At 37.1% G+C, this 22,427-nt stretch overlaps 3 protein-coding genes across 13 annotated transcripts; 2 read left to right on the forward strand and 1 right to left on the reverse strand.

The window, feature by feature from the left end:
- The first annotated feature begins 526 nt into the window (after positions 1-526).
- On the forward strand, positions 527-6,447 carry LOC148864414 (uncharacterized). Its single transcript, XM_088981331.1, has 3 exons — positions 527-909; positions 5,731-5,813; positions 6,157-6,447. The coding sequence occupies exons 1-3, from the start codon at positions 831-833 to the stop codon at positions 6,187-6,189; spliced, it is 195 nt and encodes a 64-aa protein (XP_088837457.1). The 5' UTR covers positions 527-830; the 3' UTR covers positions 6,190-6,447.
- A 3,802-nt stretch (positions 6,448-10,249) lies between these two features.
- On the forward strand, positions 10,250-11,900 carry LOC148864415 (uncharacterized). The gene is made up of 4 exons (XM_088976316.1): positions 10,250-10,335; positions 10,550-10,790; positions 10,873-11,106; positions 11,466-11,900. Exons 1-4 carry the CDS (start codon positions 10,250-10,252, stop codon positions 11,640-11,642), a joined length of 738 nt encoding a protein of 245 aa, XP_088832442.1. The 3' UTR covers positions 11,643-11,900.
- A 119-nt stretch (positions 11,901-12,019) lies between these two features.
- LOC148864416 (Ribonuclease P protein subunit P38-like protein) lies at positions 12,020-19,596 on the reverse strand. Of its 11 annotated transcripts, none has more exons than XM_088979411.1 (6): positions 19,325-19,596; positions 16,216-19,205; positions 14,843-15,756; positions 14,371-14,686; positions 14,183-14,218; positions 12,020-12,195 (listed from the first exon to the last, which is right to left on the reverse strand). In XM_088979411.1, coding segments are annotated over exons 2-5 (2,475 nt in total). In that variant the 5' UTR covers positions 17,459-19,205; positions 19,325-19,596; the 3' UTR covers positions 12,020-12,195; positions 14,183-14,216. The 11 variants fall into 11 exon arrangements, with proteins under 11 accessions (XP_088835537.1, XP_088835533.1, XP_088835534.1 ...); XM_088979407.1 differs by having other exon boundaries at positions 12,020-12,205; XM_088979408.1 differs by lacking the exon at positions 12,020-12,195 and adding an exon at positions 13,846-14,053.
- Positions 19,597-22,427: the final 2,831 nt, after the last annotated feature.

Consider the following 22,427-nt stretch of genomic DNA (forward strand, 5'->3'; position numbering starts at 1 on the left):
TTTTTGATAAATAACACCTTATTTGTTATTATATTTATGATTCAAAGTTGTTTTTTAGATATCATATATTTGTGGAATCCGCACTTATAGATTTTTATATTGTACTCCTTTCAAATTAAACCTTAGTTACATGGTGAATTTGGAAATTGGATTGCATTAATATAACCAAAAACTTGAGGAGCAAAGTGAGTAGGGGAACCGTTTAGGAATTAGGAGGGGAGGGCTTCCTTGGTGATTGAGCTTTCTTCTTGACTGCACTGCTTTTCAAGTGAGATCTAACTCCAGACTGCTGTATAAAAACCTACAGCCAGGATTGTAAAAGTTATAATCTAATTTATATACTTAAAAGTATTTGGGGGTGTAAGATCGATGGCCGAACATTCAGAAAATGGAAATTAACGCCTACACATTTAGGAAATGGAATTTTCGCGTAAAGAGAGCATGTGGAACGAGGGCTGGTTTTTATTCGTGCGGGTACACAGTACGTGTGACAAAAGTATGTAATCTTGAGTTTTGTTTTGCTTTTACCGAGAGCGTCATTTGTAAAAAACAACCATAAAGCTGCCCATCAATTACTTCCTATCAACCGATCAACTATCTGATACACAGTCATTATATGTTGAATTGTTAATGCTTGATGCCTTCACCTGCTGGTACCGGTAAGAACGTAATAGTTACAAATGTCATCCTGACGATCTCGTTCCCGACGTCTACCGAACTGTTGTGTTGATCCATCTGACAAAGTAGTTCAGGGGCCGAATTTATTCCCAAAGGAAAAGAAAGGGTGAGAGTGAGACCTGGGAGTTACAGCGACGCAGAGAGAGAGAGAGATGGCGGCCATGGAGAAGCTGAAAATGTTCGTCGTTCAAGAGCCCGTGGTCGCAGCTTCGTGCCTTATCGCTGGTGTCGGTAAGTATTTCACCTCTTTCAAACTCTAATTTCAACATTTGTACCTTTTTTCTTATCTCTCTCGATTTTGTTCATTAATTGTCGTTTGCTTAAGTTTTCTTCCTCCTGTAGATTTTGGTATAATTCAATTAACATGTAGGAATATGTAAGATGAATAATAGCATATTCTCTTTTTCAGTATGCAGATGAATCGGGTTTTGATTCCTCTTTTTTCGACTTTTCCCAGTCGATTTGATTTTCTAAACTATTATTAGGGTTTTCCCTCCCATTAGGGGTTCATTATACCCATGCTCTCTCGTGTTTTAAGTTTCTCCGGTCCAATTGTTAAATTACGACGAAACACATCAGCTCTTGCAATATCTATTGTTAGGCTTCTTCCAAAAATACGTTTTTTTTTTGCTTGAAAATGTAGTGTTTCTGTTACGATCCATTTGTCCCACATTGGTAGTATGGGATGGTAACGTGAGATAGATATCCCACATCGGTAGTATGGGATGCTGTTGTGGGGTATATATATGCTTGGGTTCCCTCCCTCTAACAGTTAGCTTTTAGGGGCGAGTTCTCCAGGAACGTATAAGTTTCTTCCCGTTAACATTAGCAACAAGGTTGTTTTCTAAAGCTGTTGTTTAGGACTTAGGAGGTCATGATACCATAAAGGCATAAACACCATCTTTGATGTAGCCTAGGGGATATTTGTGCTTTCATAAATGCCCCCCAACTGGAGCTTCTCCTAAAGAATGACTGAATTGTTTGGTTTCTAAAGGCTCCAACAACCAAGCATCGTAAAGATATGCTTAATGAAAACTAAAATAAAATATTTCATTCAAGTGGTTTCCACATCTCATATGGAGTATTATTCCAGGTGGAGGAAACCTAGCAGTGCATTTAGGAAAGCATAATGCAAAAATGTAATTGGAATCTCTATGTTGTATGAAGGAGAAGCAACATTACATGCATTAGGTTCTAAGTTGAAGTTTGCTCAATGATAAGCAAATGGCATCTAACCTGTGAAGTCAAGGTGTTAGCTAGCCTACTCTCACTTTCATCTAGGAAATGACTTATGTGGGCCATGCACCCAAAATGATCATAGGGCTTTAAGTGGATTAGATCCAGAGTACCTAGATCTGAATCCAATCCCATTAATAATCGGATTCAATTATATCTGTTGGATCCAACTAGGACTTGGATCTGATCTAGATATTATATATCACTAATAAATTAAAGTAAAGAATGTTTAGAACATCATGCATTCTTAATAACATGAACTAAAATTTGACTATGATGTCATTATCCTTAGTAAAATGAATTACATTTTAACTTCCAGAAAACTTCCTAACACACTCAATAAAACGTACACCTACTAAATCTGCCTTGCTAATGAACATGATCAGTTTTATATAGATATATGTATATACACTGATATTATCAGGTTTGGGTCTTGATTGGATTGGGCTGGACCCAATTCTGATTCAATTATAAATGGATCTTATAATTGGACATGGGTGGTGTTTCATCAGATCAATCCTCTGATAGCTTATACCATCTACCGGGTTCAGGTTGTAGAAGTGCCAAAAAGAGTTAGGACTTCTATGATGAGGTGGTGGTGAAGCCCAGCGGTAGAGGAGCTTGTAGTACTAGAGGTAGGGGTAGAAGAAGTAGAGGAAGATCAGCAACTACTGGCTAGTCATTTATTGGCTGAAATGTTTTCAGTGTATACTGTTGAGTTTTTGGCTACTCACTTACTGGGCTTCAGTGTGCTTGATGTTGTCTTGAGGAGTTGTGTGTACACTAGTTCTGGTTTTGGCCGTTCATTCTCTTAGTCTGGGTGGTCGTTTTAGGGCCTAGTCCTGATTCTATGTTGGAGTGGGTTTTGGCCCTTTTATGGAGTTTTGGTTTTGGTCTTTTTTGGTTTGAGGCCTCGAGCCTCCCTTTGTATACACCTTGTATACTTTTTTCAATAAATAATACCTTACCTTTTTTAGAGAAAAAGGATCTTATATTTGAGATTTGAATCTGGTTTAATCAGATCAGATTTTGGATTTGGACTTGGACAATCAGATACCATTGACATTCCTAATGGTCACCTAGGGATGATTGGACACCTTGAAACAAGATCAATGTTGATGAGAAAATATTTTCCTTTTTATGTTTTAGTGAATTATGCAATAAGCATAGTTGTCAAGGCGACGCCTAGGCGACAAGGTGCCCTTTGAGGCTCGCCTCGCCTAATCGCCAAACAGTTTTGTACTATGTATTATAAAATACTTTTTTGACATTATAATTATAAAATAGGCACTATTAAACTAAAATATTCATTTTGTTTGTTTATATACTAATTTCTTTTTATTATTTTCTTATTTGTTAGGGTTTAATCAATATAAACATTTCTACATGCTGTATTAAATCCCCAAAGACTTTAAAACCTGAACCAATAAGTAAGGAAGAACTTAAAATTTTGTCTACTACTATAACAAAAATAAGGGTTCGGCCCTATATTTTTTGAAATTTCTTTTCCTTCTTCTTTTTCTTCTCACGAATATGTTGATCTTCTATACTTTAACATGAACTCTATACTTTTCTTATGAAAATTATGAATAATTATTAAGAAAATATGGTTATACCTAGGGAACTACCATAGGATCTATGTTTTCTACATAAAAAAATCCATCGCTTAGGCGACCCCCTTGTCGCCTAGCCTCGCCTTGGCACCTTGAAAACTATGGGAATAAGTTAATTATACTAGATCATTCTACATATACATGAGAGGAGATGTAACGCAGGACTAAAATTACACCCCTTCCCAGCTCAAAAGAAAAAAGAAGAAAATAAAAGACCAGAGCACAAGATGCTAGGATTTTGAAGGAGAAAATAGTAGAAAAGGGGACTAAGAGAGAAGCAGCCTCAATGATCAAGGGCCATGCTATTATAGGGAGGGAGTGGGTTTGTTATATCAATTGTTAACTTAGGTTTGAGAAGTTAGGCAGTTATTATAAATTGTGCAAAATCCAATATAAGGATGTGTATAGGGCTGATGTAGACTGCAGGATGACTGGATGAACATGTGTATAGGGCTGATGTAGACTGCAGGATGACTGCAGTTATTATAAATTGTGCAAAATCCAATATATGATGAACTGTTCAGATTGGCTGTAAGATTACTCCACATGGTAAAGCAGCCAGGGTTTTCTAGGGTTTCCCTACTTGACCCAATTGAGAAGCCTGTTTAGTGAAGTGTTTTGTCCCTCTTACCATTTAATGTATTAGTTCTTTGGATTTGTATAAATATGGGATTTTAGTTATTGCCCAAATCAATTTTTATTTGGTTTTCTTATCTCCTATGTACCTTGTCTAGAGACAAATGCTTAATCATTTTGACTCTATGTAGCAGATGATGTGATTTTAAGATTATGTGGTTCATCCCCTCTTATTTTGGGCTTTTGGCAGCTTCCCCATCTTTTCCACCTTCATCGGTTGATTTCCATCATATTTGCAGCCTGATTCATGGCTTCACTGTGATGAAATTGAACTTCATTTATTTAAAGCAAAATTTCAGACTGCTGCTATGGCAGTGATTTAGCTACTTGAGGAGATTTAAGGTCCAGAGAGGTGCAAAATAAAACATACTTCCCTGATTCTTATATCCATTAGCAAATATGGTTCTAGATGCTTCAATATTTGTTTAATAAAAAAAAAGATGATTCAATATTTCAAGAACAAAAACTATTATTTTCTTTTGTGAAGTTTCCATCTGATCTATAGTTGCTTCTAGTTGATGCTTCCCTCATGGTTGTGTGGTATATACATGATAGCATGTTGAGTGTTGGAAGGTTGCACATCTTCTTCTCCATTGGATGATCCTTTGCTTCAAAGAAGGTTGTTGTTCCTGGGTGGTTGCACAGATAACAAAGGAGGTTTACTTGTCTTCCAACATAAATGTCAACCTCAGTTGGTTTTTCCATCAGCCATCTGATAATTTTTTGACTGGAAGATGATTGGCAAATTGTTATGATGCCAGAACACTGTTTTGCATAATATGCTAAAAATATGGCAATACATGATCAATCTCACTTTCTGAAAACAAGCAAATTTATGCTTTGTGGAGCTGCATTAAAGTGGATATACATTGAAAAGCTTCTTGTTTTTCCCACATCACCAAAAGTATGCATAATTTTATTTCTAATCCTTCTCTTTAAATTTCCAATCAAATTCAAACCAACACATGTAAGGGCTAGGTCATTATGAAGGAGATATTATTATTATTATTATTTTGAAATCTGAGGTATTGTATTCAATTATAATAGTCAAAGGGATTACATTGCTTACCAATGTACAGCAAAGCAATGTACAATGGGTAATATACAAAAAAGAAAAGAAACATCAAAAAGTATTGCTGCTCACAAAAAGGGTTTCAGCATCAAAACAATAAAATAAAATAAAAGAGAACTATGTGGCACCTCCTTAAAGATTATGTGGATTGCAAACCATGAGCACAAGGTACCTTTGATTCTCCTCATTATTGTTTCCTCATACCTCACTTTATTTTCAAAATTCAACAAAGCATATTTTGATTGATATGAATCCTAATTAGAATTACCTTCTCATGTGGACGTCCATAACAAGTGTACGGTAGCTCATCTCTATGATCCCTGAAAGATGTGAAACCAGAGATGATTCCTGGAATGGCTTTTATGAAACACCAGCATTTTATGCCAGTATAGTTGTTTGTAAGATGACAAGTAGTATTTGTGCCCAATTAGTTAGTTTAAATAATTTGTTTGGTGGGATTTGTTCATCTAATCTGGTCATTCATTTGAATTTCAGGCCTCTTCCTTCCAGCTGTGGTCAGGCCTATCTTGGATTCCTTTGAAACATCTAAGCAGGTATCACAACCTGCTTTAGGTGATGTAAGTATTTAAGTTGTTAATCGAAGTGTTCATCCACATTACTCGTCTTTAGAAATTGTTTTCATTTGTCCTAATTTGATAAATTGGCTGTTCAAGACGTCTGACATGATTGAAATGCTCATCTAAATGCTATGTAATTTGTCTTTGTATGAAGTATAAATTGTAAGAAACTGCAACTCCAATGCTTGTACCTTAGATAAGCATCGGAGTTGTAATGCTTGATTTGGTCACAAGCCTTTCAACTTCTACAATGTTAAACATTTTATTTTACTAAAATCTACTGTTTTGCAAGAGATGTGTTTAGTTATAGGTAATTAATTACTTTCTGATTATATCTTTGCAGGTGGTTGCAGGAATGACCGGTAAAAAACAGTAGCTGAGGCATTCCGGTCCTAATCACTTATGGAATAAACCTTTTTTGTGCTCTTCCGCTCTTCATAACTGCATGATCATGTAGATTGTTGCACATTTCCATTTTGTATTTCATGTTTGTTTCCTTCTCATTTTTTGGCAAGCATGTGAATGAATGCAAACCTTGAACAAAGTTCTGATCCTTTTCTTAAACCCATTATATTGCTCTAGACAATCGATTGGAGTGAATGCATCTAGTACATGCCCTCTACTATTGAACTCATTTGATCTAATACTTCTATGAGGTGTCCTGTTTCAATCTTTGGTATTAGGAAAGGCAACTGAATAATGGTAGGGTTACACGTACAACAAGAAAAAGCAAGCTATTCAACAAGGGAGTTGGGATTTCCTGCACTCGGTTTCCTTTGCGCAGGGGTGCACTCCCAATCAAATTGGGACACGTCAGAATTTGTATAGAACTCTAATTCAGATATGTGAGCCATTTAAACGGTCAGTTTAAATCTGTTAGTTTTGCTTTTTAATACTTAAAAAAAAAAAAAAAGAAAAGTGAAAACTTAACAGCAAGACTACATTCCATCGCAAATTTTAATGTTGTCTGTAAAACCGTAATCCCCTTTTCTATATTTAACATAGAATGAAAGAAGAAGAGATCGGAACTCCAAATAGAGAGCAATACGCTACTTCACATATCTCCCGAAACATGGGATGAAGAAATTAGAAAATTTTATTATCGATGGGCATAAATCTATAACTCCATAAATGCCGACTTCCACAGGTGAAGACATTGCTATAGAAAACTCAAGAAATTTGTGAAGCATATGAAATCTTGACTGATGAGTACAAAGAAAACCATTGTTAACCTGGTGTATTAACAAATGATTGCAGACCAAATAAGGGTGGAAGTCATTTGCAAGTAATTGTTTCATGTGCCCATAATTTCTTCTTCACTTGAGTACTCTGCTTTTTTCAAAACACCTGCCAGCTCTTTTTGAATTGGATTTGGTAATGGCTTCCTTTTTATGGAGTAATTAACGTTTATTAATTCTTCTCTTGAACTTATCTCAACTTCAAGACTTCTAAATCTTTACCTCAATCAAATGGATATAGCATACACTGAAGTCATCAAAACAGCAAGATTTTCCGGTTTGTTTCTTCTGTTCTCATTTGTGGAATAAAAGACACTGAACCTTGACTCAAGTTTAATATGGATGAGCCATGCTGGCAGTTTAGTATAAACTTAGAGGTGGTCAAAATATCTATTTTACTCTATTTTTTACTTTTTAATTTGAAAAAAAATGTGATATTGAAAAAAAAGTGGTGCAAACGGTCCGTTTAAAGAACTTTAGACATGTGACCTCAGATGCCATGCAAATTCTGACGTGTTCCAATTTAAATGGGAATGCACCCCAGCACACATGTAACCAAGTGCAGGAAATCTGAACTCTCTCAACAAGGAGCTTTTTCATTGGTAGTAATGACTCGATGCGGGACTTACCATTTCTGGCATCATTTGGTTAAATTGATTTGCAACCATCAACTGTAATAGAGAAATGAAATACCTACTGAGATATTTCTAGGTTGTGTGGTTTGAGAGTAAACAAGAGAATCAGAAAATTGAGGGGAAGCTTTTCAAGAAATTTCATAAAATCCTTGAGAACTTTACCTAAACTATCTGAATTTTCTCTTACTTTCTATCAAACCAAACACATCTTTGGTCTACTTTGGCTTCATTTGCACCTCTTTATATTTGGCACTATTGCCTTTTGTAGTTGATCAATACAGAGGAAAATATGCTGTTAGATCACACGAGAGACATTTATTGATCATTGCCCTCTAGGCCTAATTTGTTTTTTGAGAAGTCATTTACCTTGTTAAAAAGCATTTATCCGTTGAAATGTTTTTTGAGAAACATTTATCTGGACAAGTGTATTTATTAGTATTTTATTTCTTGTTTTTTAGGTAAAGTTAGACAATGGCCGTTTTATCTATTAAAGTCTCATTATTGAAGAGGCAATTGCTAGTTATAGTTATCCTGATAATTGAGTTGCTTGGGAATCATTCTTTTGTGTGTGACCTATTAATATTAAAACATGAACAGTTGGTCGATTCTTGTGCGGACCAACTTATCTATCCTCACACGGGTGAGTTGGACGAACAAGGCCTTAGAGTTGAAACCTCAGATTTGATGTTTCACTACTAAAAGCAATGACATGCATGTTTTAATTTTAGTCTCGTATATATGTGAATGATAAAGACATATTTTCATCAATAATGGTATTGATCAATCCCAAAGTAGTCAAGAAGAATGGCAATGGGTACCAAAAATTCTAACATCGGACCGTGGGGACTGCAAGTTTGGTAGTCTTCTGAAGCACCATCACTTTGGGCGCTCAAATGGGATTTTCTCTGGTAACAACTTTGAGAACTTTTTATTATTCCCCATCGTTGTCGTTGAATTGAATAATGACATGCATGCAAGCAATGTAAACTATTCTTTGCTAATCTCTGAGCGGTAAACAGCTGCTTGTCTCGTGGCGGCCGGCAGGATTTCTTGCAAGCAAAACCTGATCTGCACATATAGCATGGAAATAAATTCGGCTATGAGCAGAGCTTTTACTTGTAAAACATCTGTACTGTACTGTACTGTCTTGTGATTCGTGCTTTTTACGTTGCGGTTGGAACTATTGGAATAGCCCATACGCAATTTTTGGTACAGCCGGTTCAAATGGTTTTTGTCAAACATATATACTAAATTTTTAGCACATCTTTGTTTAACTTTAGTATTGCTTTGGTGTAATGGTGTCTTTGATAGAGGAAGAGGTAGAGGTAGAGTGCACGTATTAAATTTTTTGAATAAGATGTAATTATTCTGATGATTCTGATCGCCGTTGATAAAAAACAGTGTTTAATCCTTAATTATACTATACTGCTAATCACAATACATTGCTGGCCATACTCATCCAGTCACATATATGGAATATCGTCGGTTGTAATCCAATTTCAGTTTTCAGAAAGAAAAAAAAAATTAATTATTACAATTAGTATATTTTCAAGCATTAATTCCTTCCAAGTTCCAACCATTAAACAATGTTTCACGAGTGTATATGCGTGGTATCCGACTAGTTTATGATACTTCACACTAATGAAATATTTTTTGTAGCTTCTTAAGGTTTTATTTGTATTAAAATTGCCTTGCAATGGCATTGCCCCGCAAACCAAACCAACCCTTATCATCGATCGGCTATGTTATATATTATATTCCTTGACGGTTTTGGAATTAAAGCAAAGGCGGTACATGTGCAACCACGATTTCGATAGATTGTTATTTCAATATCTCAATGCTCGTAATTCATTCAATTAACGCGTAATCAATAAACCCCAACACCATGCACATACATTGGTTACATTAATTCCTAAATAATTAACTTAATTACTCTTTCTCTCTCTCACACACACACATCGCACACACCCACTGTCTATTCCTTCTCTAACCTCCATCCCTCATTTAATGGTCTCCATGTAATATAACATACATGCATCCATGCATTTCTTGTTCATTTGTTATTTTTATAAATATAAACTACAAAACAATTATGACCCCAAAACTGTGATGCAGGCAGGATTCGATCACCATTACAACCAGTTGTGTTTTAACTTTGGAACTCGATTAAAAGAAAAACTATATATATATATATATATATATATATATATATATATATATATATATATATATATATATGATATATTATGATTCATGTCATACATATTATCAGTTACTGTTTTATGAATTATGAGTTATGACTAGGAGCAGCATGAGAAGAGCATTCAATCTGACTCTGTACGTCCCCTTGGTTTTGATTGGTAATAGTAAAGGAGTGAATACCATTAATTAAAATCCTTCCCCATATTCCATAAAATAATTGTAACACCCTCCCAAGTCATGCGCACCAACTCCCACTCTCCTCCTCAACCTCAATTTAAAGGGACCCTCCATAGTCCATACCATTTCTCTTCTGATTCCATTCTCTCTCTCTCTCTCTCTCATATACAGTACAAACACACACATGGATTCTAACCATGTAAAAGTGGAGAGCGAGCAAGTGTTTGAATGGTTATACTTGCAGCAGGGAGAAGGAGAATCACATCTAAGGTAATAATAGATTAGCATACTTGTAGATTGTTAGTTACTTAATTTCTCTCTAATAATTTGGAGAGTTAATCACACTCTTTGGTGCATCTTCCTTTCTAAAGCAAAATATATAATCCTTCCCTACTCCTAATTATCCACTTCCACATGGATTATTTTCACTGTTTCTCTTTAATTTGCTGCCTTTCTATCTAACGAAATCCAAATGTGCATGCAGTACTGGATCCACTGTGCCAGTAGAAACCTTAGAGCAGTCATGGCATACTTTCTCGGAACCCCAGTACGAACCAATGGAGTTGATGATGTGGTGGCAATGGCAGAACCAAGTACAAGAGTTGTTGTTCAAATATGCCAATGATGATATATATAGTGATTTTGGATCGTTCGAGGCTAGTTTTCCATGTTACCATGAAGATAGTCAAGATAATATTATAAGCAAAGTGGCTCCCCTTAATGCAGTAATAATGGATTGGAGTGACGACAGTGACGGAAATGGTTCTTGCATTGAAATTCCTACAGGAATCACAGGAGCAATGGTAGAGAGCTCTTCTTCTTCTTCAAGCACCCAGCAGCAGAAAAAGATTTGGACGGTCCAAGTCGATTTCAATAGATTTGGAAGAGATTAAGAGACATTTCAACGTTCCAATAACAAAAGCAGCCAAGGAAATGAAGGTGGGCTTGACAGTTTTGAAGAGGCGCTGCAGGGAGCTTCAAATAAAGAGATGGCCCCATCGCAAGATTAAGAGCCTGTCTTCCCTCATTCACAACGTTAAGGTAATTACTGTATATTACCAGTTCCCACGTACGAACCCATGAGAATCATGATCATGAGATAGGGTCATCAGATAATCCCAACCATCTGTCATTGGCCTGGGTCCCAAATTAGTCAACTGATTAATTAGATGGTTGAGGTTTCCCTGGCGCTGTCTACTCTGAACTCTCCTTCGGGACAGGCCCACCGACGATGATGTTATTGTTACCAGTCAGCTTACTTTTTGGGTAAGAAAGAATCCAAAAAAACAAAAACAAACAAACAAACAAAACCGGCTTACTTGTTGCCTCTATCTAGTATCCTTATTTTGTTTTTCTGTTGAACAACTGCTAACTTAGCGTAGAACCGTGAATGTGAGAAGGAGTTGGGAATGACAGAAGAAATACAGAAGCTGGAAGAACACAAGAGGGAAATGGAGAAGTTGCCCCAGATGGAGCTTACAGAGAAAACCAAGAAGCTGAGGCAGGTTTGCTTCAAGGCCAAGTACAAGATGAGGAGATCCTTGGCTGCTGCTGCTGCTGCTGTTGCTACAGACTAGTTTTTCTTGAACAATTTTTCATAATAGGAATATGAGAGAGCAATGGTTTGCTTACTTAGGAAATTATAATGAAGAGGGGGCAGGATCATTTATAAAATTAAAATGGAGTTTTACAAAATGTCCCAAATTTATTAAATTTGAATCTCTGAATGCAGAAAATGGTTGGCTCATTATTCATAGTATTATTGTAAATCCTGTAATGATTATCAAGAATTCAAGATTCAAGGGAATCCTCCCACTTGATGCTTTGTTCTCAATGTCTTGTTTATTCATGAAATCATCCATCTCTTATTATATGCTCTTTACCTTGAAATCGATGACCAATTATTGTATTACTAATTAGGATAGTAGTTATTAAAGTAAAAGGGAAAAAGATGCAGAAGAGAATCAATAGTAAAACTCTGGAATTAAATAAGCAAATCTACCCTTGAGAAACCAGGAAACAGTAGAACTAGTTGCTGGATGCTGACTTTGTATATATACTTACAGATGCTCTTATGGACTGCAATTTGTTACCAGAAAAACAAGGTGGTATATCCTTCTTGAGATCCTCCTGCAACATCCTGTGAAATAAAAATGGAGTAGGAAGATGCCATCCTAATGATATTCCTACATTCGGTTGCTTTAAACCTACTAACTTGTCTAACTGGCTTAAGCTTTTCTTTCAAGATAAAGTTTATGAATGAAAAGTGGCAGGGAAAGTTCTTCACATACAACTCTGGATTTACATAGTTGAGGACTACGAATTCAACCAAATTTTTTTGAAATATAACTCTGAAAGAAAGGACAATATATAAATAAATTAAATGGGGTTGTCTTCAGAAGAGAGAAAACCAATCTCTGTCATAGGTGTGGTTGTTTATTGGCTAAACTAAAAAAATGAACCTTTCTTTTTCTGATAGGAAACAAGACAATAAGCATTCTTGAACATTTTGAACTCAATCATCACAGTCTTGGTTTGAAATGGACCGAAGATTGAAAAGTCTCAATAGCCTGTTCCGTTCAAAATACCATTTCAGTGCCAGAGTTCTGCATCATGAGTTTCACCAACAATCTGGAGGATTTCTGTAGAAAGATGGTGATACTATTTTACTACTGGTGTTGTGATGAATATAATGAGGTGGAGAGTAGGGTATTACTGGGTTACAGGAGAAATGGAGAATAGAGGGTTGGATGTAATCACAGAAACAGGGGATGATGGCCTACGGGCTTGGACCATTTTTACACACGGATGTCCACCTTGATACTTAGTCTACATAATGTCAAAGGTTGTCAAGCAAAGTGAATTTTACTGCACTCTTAATTTGGTAGATTAAGAATTGTGTTCTTTAAAACGTGTTATACAATTGTTTACTGTTAGAGAGGGTGACTGAATCAACTTGTGACATTATTCATGGGAAGATTATGATGTTTGATGTGTTTGAAGAAGTCAACATCACCATTGCATATATTTTATTTTCTATGCAATGGAGACAACTCATCCGCTTGTCATTTCCCTGATTGTGAATTGTGATGCATAATAAATTAATAATCTGATTGGAAGTTACCTCCAAGTCTACCATGTAGAAGAAACATCCATCACATTTGCTATATAGATAATAGAATGAACGTCTCTTTGGTTGACTAATTAATTCATCAAACCAATAGACTAAATTCATATAAAATAGACATGTATATAGTATAATATTAGTCAATCTGATATAAAATGGCTGCAAGAAACAAAGTGGTCTAGGGAATTTAGTTCATTTCATTGAGAATTAGCAATCGAGCTTGATTTTACACCCTAAGGCACATTACTTGATTTTACAGTAAAGAGAGATCCTAGATTTGAAGCTTCTCAATTATAACATCCCCTTTAAAATCCTAGATCTAGTATTATTACTTAGCCTCTTAATTTGATCTTGATCTATATTAGTAGATTCTATTCAAGTCATTTGCATATCCACCTCTAGCCTTATTTCCCCTAATTTTTTTACCTATATTTCGTTGACATTTGATGCTTTTAAACTGTAAATCTGAAGTTCAATCTGTTCTGTTTCTCCCTTAACTCTAGATTCCCTTTTCAAAATGTTCTAGTTTTAGCCCTACTGCCCTTACTTTGCAGTACCATCAACTGGAACCTGATTCAACCCTAAAACCCTAAATATGGTGAAGTCCCTAACTTGTTCTGCAACATGAGGCGTTTTGTTTTCATTGTAAGAGATTCTGTTTTCATGCTTAACTTCATGTAAAAATGCAAGTAAACTAACTTTTACATAGGTTGGAAAAGAGAAACTTCCTGTTCAATAATGATTCTTAAAGACCAATTTAGAATCCTCTGTCTCGAGTTGTATATTTCCACAACTCTGAGGTGTCTGAAAATGAGCAATCATGCATTATGATGCTCAATCAATGGCATTAGAAGTGACATGCTGCTAAATAAGAGCCAGAAACCTTTGGTCAGCAAAACAATGGATCAGAATGTAGAACCAAAACTACTTCAAACAATTGAATTAGCTCCTATATACATATTCAACTGTAAGAATTTGACATGGACATACCTATGACACAACAATTCAGAGCCTTGCATTTGGCTTCTGCACGCACAACACACAAAACATAAATACAAACTGGAACTTATGATCTATGAAATATGACCCTCTCATGTAGTTAAATGATTAAAAAAAATCTACATAGGGTTGTCAGCAAGGAAAATGATGCTAGTTACTGAAATGTATAATCCCCTCACATGCTAGGGTGCCTTCAAGATCTCCTATAATCCGAGCAATTCGGACTTCTAGTCCCCGTTGAACTTCATTGAAAAGAGTTCTGACACCATCAGCAAACCGCCCAAGATTGAAACCAGTGGATCCATCAAGCTCTTCGGCACCCTCAAATAAACCAGAAGCCACCCTGGATTGTATCTCCATCAATTTCTGCCCTGTTGCAACCATGTATCTTTGTAGTTGAAATGTTTCCTCGAGAAAGTGCTCCAATGTTTTAGTTTTCTCCTTTGTTATTGGCATATTTGAATCTCCACCACTCCCATCTGGATCTTTCTCATGCTGAAAAGGAACGAGTTGTTTATTAGGAAGCATCAGTACATTTATAGTTCTAACTAAATAAGCTAGTTCAGCTGATCACACAGTGGACTTGACTTTTATATTTCCAAATCTTTCCTGTGGTATAGACTATAGAGGGGTTAAGACTTGAGAACTTACCATCCGCTTGCATAGATTGTCAGTCTTCTCTTGGAGTGACTGATACCTGCTAACTTGTTTATTGAGCAATAACATTAATAATAGGAAACCCTTTGCCTGTGAATGCTCTTGATCATCTTTCTCACTTTCTTCATAACTTCTTTGTGTTCCCACCAACCTCTCAAGCATGATGAGTTGCTGTTTCAGCCTTTTGATCTTATAGAAAACTCCAAGAGCCTGAAGATCCATCTTCCATGGAGAAGAATCCTTCTTAATAAGACAGTTCCCAATTGATGATAACTTACCAACAACCTCAACCTCCTCCGGACCCACAGACTTTTGTGGAACATGACCTGGATCAATGCCAACCTCTTTCTCTACTTCAATATCTCCTTCAGGGGATTGGACTGTGAAACTTATGTGACCAGGCTGGTCATCAATGGGGGGTTGTTCAGCCTCCACCTCCTGAGGAATTCTAAGCAAAATAGCCTTTGGTTCTTCCTCCTTTTGCCTTGACTTCCTCTTTATTATCTTGACTTCAGAGCAAACAGCTTCGTGGTCTAGAGCCAGATCCATTGAGGATGAATTCTTGTCATTCTTTTGACAATGAAGGGATTGTAACTGTAAAGTGAATTTCTCTTTTAACGATTTCAATTCTGATTCTTTGTCTAACAATAAGGCTTCACGTTTCATATTTTCCTCCCTGAGATGTGACATATTCTGGTCAAGTCCATCAATGTGGGATTGAAGCCGCTTGGACTCTAATTCCATGCTGAGCAACTTCCAACGAAAAGCTTCTAACTTCTCATCTTTGAGTCTCATTTGTTCCGCAAACGCATCTATCTCTAAGTGATGTCTTTGCTCGAGCACAACTGGGCACTTTTCCGTTTCTGAGTAAATCCAACCTTCCAACTGCCTAACATCTGTCGCCATCACTTCAAAACATGAAAGAAACTAATCAGAAGGAATCTAGAAGAAACACGTGATCATGATCCAAAGCCTTCGGACTGTAGACAGAACAATCAAAACTTTTAGGGCATCTAGACACGGAGCAATCAGAACCGAACCTAGGATTCATAATCCAGTTGGCTGTATGTGGTTACCAACTAAAACTTTATACTCACTGAATTTAACAATAAAAAAAACAAAGATTTATCAAGTAAAAATGGAATAAGAATTTTGATCTTACTGGGTTATCCAAACAGAACAACCAGGATTCTTAGTCTTAGGACATCTAGACACAGAACAATCGGAACCGAACCTAGGATTCCCAACCCAGTTGGTTCTACCTGGTTACCTACAAATACTCTATTACTCACTGAGTTTAACATTAAAAAAGGAAAAAAAAAGAAAAGATTTATCAAGTAAACATGAAATAAGAAGTTTGATCTTACTGGATTCTCCATCTCCATCGGGTGAATATCCGTTGGAATCGTCAGGAGTTGCAGTAATAGTTCTCTTGGTGACAAAAGCTTCCCGCTCATTTCGGTGCCCTGCTTCCGAGTATTCAACAATAGGAGTTTTTAGGGTTGACTGCGATCCAGCTCTTCGATAATGTGAAGATCCTATTTTGACCGTGCGTGTCCTGTTTGCACCTAATAACGCATCTGGTAATGATTCCACCTCATCGGCTGAATTACTTGTTAAAGAATGTAACTCTTGTCTAGACCCGCACACTGCCCTCCATCTCTCTGTTTCTAGCTCGGCTTGTTTCTTTCTTGACTGGGATATTTTAATCTCCTTCAGTAGCATTTGTTTTTCAGTTGTATCCAATTTGGATTTCCTCAGCAACGCGGACAAGATTTTATCCTTCTGTTCCAAATCCCTGCGCAACTTTATAATCTCCAAAGAAAGCTTCTGGACCATTGAGAGCGACTCCTCTTTCTCCTTGAAGACCAAGTCAAGTTCTTGCTTTGCAGCCTCCACTTGTTGCAGAGCACGACCCATCTCCGCTTCAAGTTGCCGCTGGTTTGAGACAATCTCAATGAAGGCAGTCTTGTGTTTCCAGAGCTCAGAAGAATGCTCCTGATTTTGTCTTTTCACAGTTTCCCTTAATTCCTCCATGATGGCTTCGGCCTTCTGTAGCTTTTCTTCTAGATCCTTCCTCTTCCCTTCCTCTTCCTGCAGTGCCTTGTCTCGAGATTGTATCAGATGCTCTTTCTCCCATACCTTTCCATTTAGACTTGATATAACTTCTTCTTTCTTCGTCTCGAGAACCCGTAATTCATTTAGAAGAGCTCCAATCTGCTGACGGAGTTTCTTCCTTTCACTCAACCAGCTCTGCTCCTGCGCAGCAAATATGCTGACGACCTTCTCATTAGCCTTTGCATCTTCACTTCTTCTTCTCTTCAACTCGCTCAACTCTGACTCGGTTCTTTCAAGCTTCTGGCGAAGTTCAGACCTCCCCTCGTTGGTTTCTCCTCTCTGAACTTTCCACACGAGCAACCCCAGGAGATGAGCACTTCCTTGAAGCATTTTATCCCGTGTCTCAGACCACTTTGCACTATCCATATCGGATCCTGAAAGGAGTCTGAGGGCAACGAATGCACATGAGAAGCCAAAGTACATAGGATAGAAGCTATCAGTATTCTTTTCGGGGGTTAACAGACATGGAGCTGAGATCTCCTTTTCACCCATCACTCACGGATTTGCTTCCTCTAGCCCTCTGGAAATGGCATGCCGATTAGGGACGCAGGTCAAGAATTCGCATTATAAAAGTGAAAAGACCATATCAGAATAACGGTTGGAAATTCTTGAGAAGAATTAAGAAACAACCAAAACCATAATAGTGTTGTTTTGATGGGTAAAGAGGACCGGGTGAAAGAAGGATCTTCCCTTGAATACCCTGGTTCAAAAACAGAATAAACGAAAACACAGCAGGCTTCTCACTTCTTAGGAAGACCAAAATCTAACCTCCTCTTATTCACAAGACCACCGATCTTTTACAAGTAAAAATTTACATGAAGCTCAAAAAGGAAGATTGGAGCTGAATGCATGGTTTTCACACGCGTAGGAGATGGCAATGTCAGTTAGAAAGGAGTGTACTACAAAACAGAAAAGCCGGAGAGAATCATGGAAAATTATTCACAGGTTTTCAGAAACATACTCCGTCTCCGTCCGATCAACCCCCACCCAGTTGTTTTCTGTTCATTTTCTCAAATTGGGAAATGGCCAGCGGAAGCAAAAGCTTTGGATTCCTGGTGGTTGGTCGCGGCCATTACTAACTGTTACTAAAAAAGCTGAGAGAGAGAGAGAGATTTCTCTATCAGATTATCTAGTCTAGTCTAGAAAAAAATCGTATTTTTTTGCAGAGATGCTGACTAGCAGGAAAAGGGTAAAGAACACCTTTCCTTCACCCACCACAAAGCTACAACAGAACCAGTAAATAATATTCTGAATTACTAGTATAAAGAGCAGAAACAGAAACTTGTATTCATGGTTGATTGCATCTCTCAACTACCTTCCTCTTTTAGACCATTCACATTTTACAGTTTAACAAAACACAGGGATCAGGTCAGGGATGGAGGTGAAGGAGCATCTAACATCTAACATGGGCCACGTAAGCTGACTAGGCAAACGTGGACCGGTCGGGTCAGTGGGTGGAGAGAGAACAAGGAAACAGTGAAACATACATACCATATACACTCCATTACTCCCTTCCCTGAACACTCACTTCCTCTCTCTCTCTCTCTCTCTCTCTCTCTCTCTGGAAGTCTGGATCACGGTTCACAGTGGTGGGAGACTTGAGTTGACACAGACACGTACCTCGCCACCACACTTTTCTTAGACCAGTAATAACACAACGCATCGACACTGACAGAAAACTAATAATAATAACAATACCACAATGCATCTATTATTGTAAAGTCAGAGAGCCACTTTCCGTGCATTTTAGTGCTTCCCTATCCAAAGTTTCTAAAAAGCGCCGGACAAACTCGTCTCTTCTGCTTGATAGGTTTCTGCATTCCGGCCCTTTTCAAAGATGAACCCAGGAAAAAACGGCCAAGTAGAGAAGAACCACCAAAAAAAAGGAGAGAGAGAGTACTTAAAGAATCAAACACCCAGAACGGTAAAATGGCCAAACGTTAGAAAACTGGAAAAAAATCTGAGATCAACATTCATCATCTATGATGATATATTTAAATCATCTCCTAACAGAAGGGTCCAACCAGACCAGATTTCCGTATATCGGATCCATTTACTATAGATAATCAAACCGAATCACCCAAGCCTTATCGTCATCATAAAACCCACCTCAGAGACGACATTATGATGGGGATTGAGCCATACCATAGAACTTGGTTTCTCCTCTCTTTTCTTCCTTGCCTGATAGATACCTGTAAAGCAGGAACTTGTTGAAGAAACACGAGACCATCTCCTTCACCTAAAAAATAAAAATAAAATAATCAACTCTAAATATACAAGTTAAAAGGATAGCAGCGACCTCCTTTTGACCTTGATTTCAAGATACATCCTTGGAATCCAGACATGGAGGAGCTGTACCTGGACTGGATTCATTTTCTTTGTCAAAACTCAAAACTCAAAAGCAGCAGCCACCAGCCAGCAGGTTTCTTCAACAATTAAACGGAAGGAGCCCCACATCCACACAAGGCTTGGCTTGCTTTTTCACCGGCCTCCCTTAATCCAGAGTGTAAAGTCAGGGCCGGTTTGGATGCTAGTTTTCCTAAAACTAATGTTGTCTCAAAAAGTGCTTTTCTTTATCGTAATTAAGCTTTTTTTTTCTTTTTTTGATAAAGGTAGAATTTCAATGTAACGAGTAACGACTCAGAAGTCATCAGAACCTCTGGCTCTTGTTCCAAGTTAGTGAGTTACCAACTTACCCAAAGTTACTTTTAATCATGTTTGACTGTGATGCAATATCAACATTTTAATCCAACTAGCATAGGCATGCATGGAAACCAGGTTTTAAATTCAAAAAATTATGTTGTTGGAATTTATCCAAACAGGTCCCAATAACCCCGTTATAAATTTCATTTTTCCAAATAAAGAACAATTATTGACGTTCGTCTTCGTCAGGGAGGGTCCCTCATTCCTGCACTACCCAAACAGTATCTTATCCCCCAGAGGAAAATTGTCCAAAGATCTTATACTTGACTCTTTTTTTATTGATAAGCAATGAAAAGGAATTTATCAAACTTGTATATATATATATATATATATATATATAATCAGCCTTGAAAGGATGTCATCCTTAACCGGAAGCATCATTATGAAGCTGGAAAGAAGTTTACATCAATAATAGTTGGATGCATGATATATAGATCAGCCGGGACCAGCGTCCCCAAAACTCGAAATTCGGCCTTTGCTTTTGAGTCTGGCAGATGATGGGTCAAAGAGTCCGACCGTCTGGTCTGACCACCACAGTACTCGTTCAAATAAATGTGTGAATAAAAGATTAAAACAAGAGTGAGCACTTACAACTTATCCTCTTACTCCAATTTTTATGTTTAGATGAAATAAAAATAACAAAAAATCCATTTGTTATAATTATGGCTTTCGAATTGTTATTGATTCGGACAGTTGAACCATTCAGCCCGGAAAACGTTCAAGCAATTGGTTCTATTTCATCCCCAAACCATTCTTTTGTCAAAGACTGTTGATTTTATTTGGTCAGTGACTCATTGACATGGGAGATCAAACCATTGATCTGTTTGACATGAACAATGTTTTTTGTTTTTTTTTTTTTTTTTTAAATTGCAATGAGCCGTCTGTTTGGACTGGATGGTCAAACCACACTGACCCGGAAACTGGTGGCCAAAGTGGTTCTGAATCTGGGTCAGTTTAGAGAACATTGGTTATAAGTTAGAACACCTGGTTATTTGAGAAGATTTTCACCAAGTCACCACTACAAGTCATCTGAATAACCGTCTGTGACTGGTTATGGCCCAGACGGTCCAACCATGTCTAAGTCGGATCGAGTGTGCTGGCTTGGTCTTGTTGACCTGGGAATTGAATCTTGCACTCAATGAAGATTTGATTCCAGTTTCCAAATCATATCTCATTTTTCAGTTGCACAGGATGATGTTCATATCATCACACAGTTTTCAGTCTATTAGGCAGTAGCCCACCGGCCAGCTGAAATTTGACTCCAATAATGGTGCACCTTTTCTTTCTTATTCTCACGGAACTTGGGTCTTTGGCAGGTGAAAGATTATTAGTATATATGGTCGGTTCGGTCAGACTCAGATCGCTTTCTACCATCTGACCTCTCTGTAATTCTTATTCTCTTTTTTGAGCTTTAACTTTAGCTTCTTTTCCCCTACCATCCAAAAGCGTACAGATAAAAACTAACAGAAATATTCTCTTTATAAAAAGAATAGATGAAAAATACATTTTTTATTTATAAAGGTTTTCCTACCTTTTCCTTTCTTTTCTTTACTTTTTTCCTATAAACCAAACACAACCTATTAATAAAGTCAGGCTGTGTTTGCATACTTGTTTTATTTTGCATTAGGTAAGATTTTAAGGGGGTAAAAATAAAATCTCGGTTCATTTGGGTTCAGATACTTTGCTTTTCTTTGTTTAGATTAGAGGGGAGTAAAATCATGAGGAGGGAAAGATTTTAATTTGCTTTTTCTTAACATCGCATTTTTTGGTAGATGAAAATAATGTGATCGATCCTAGCGCAAATTTTACTCCTTAGAGGTGTACACAGTACACGATTTCTGTAAAACAAACTCCAGGGGGAAACACAAACTGGGTGCAAAATTTATACCTGGTCCACAACACAAAGCAGTATTAAGATAACATTGGAAGGGAAATGTAAATGATCTCTTATAGAAGCTAGAGAAAGTAGAAGAAAACAATATGGAAGAGTCATGAAGCAAAACTGGTCCCACTCTTCAGTAAAAGAATATTTTATTCAGTTTTCTTCACAAACCAGACAATGTGTAATGTCTGTGGTTGGTCTCTCAGGATCCAGAGAAGCAGCCTATCATTTATATATAGGCATAACTTAAATTTGATTAGCTATGTGCGCCTACCAGCAATGACTAGGTAGGAGTTCTTGTGGGAAGATTGCTTTTAGCCAAATATTGTAAGGCTAGGGTGAAAGCAGTTGTGTATTAATACAGAGGCCCTTGAACTAACTCTTTTGCTCATATTTTTAGACAACTGGCCTAGAGTTGGAGCTTGAAGCTGTCTCTGAACTCAAAATTTAGAAGGTTTGGCAGCTTTTGTGGATTGTTTGTGGTAAATCCTTTATTTCTTTTTGAAACCTTTTCCGTATCAATTTAAAAATGTCTTTTCATAATTAAATTGGCCATATTTTTCAAGATTGAATAGTCTCATCCATACAACTTCTAATCTATAATAAGGCTATCTGGATGCCTCCTCATAATGGGATTTCAGAGCTTGACCATAGTCGACAGAGCAAGGACATTTCAAGCAAAATATGGAATGCCCGAGTCCCACCTTGTTCTCAAAACTTTCTTCGGAAGGCTATTATATTTACTATATAATGCCAATACTTGCTTCAGACAACCATATGAAAAAAGTTTAATCCATTTCTCTCTCTCACACACAGCTTTTCGACTTTAATCTCACTCTGCAATGCACATGATGAACAGTGCTCATTATGTCAAGT

The sequence above is a fragment of the Nelumbo lutea genome, chromosome 3 (assembly GCF_056320005.1).
Source record: "Nelumbo lutea isolate HS-2025 chromosome 3, American lotus-T2T, whole genome shotgun sequence".
NCBI classification, from domain to species: domain Eukaryota; kingdom Viridiplantae; phylum Streptophyta; class Magnoliopsida; order Proteales; family Nelumbonaceae; genus Nelumbo; species Nelumbo lutea.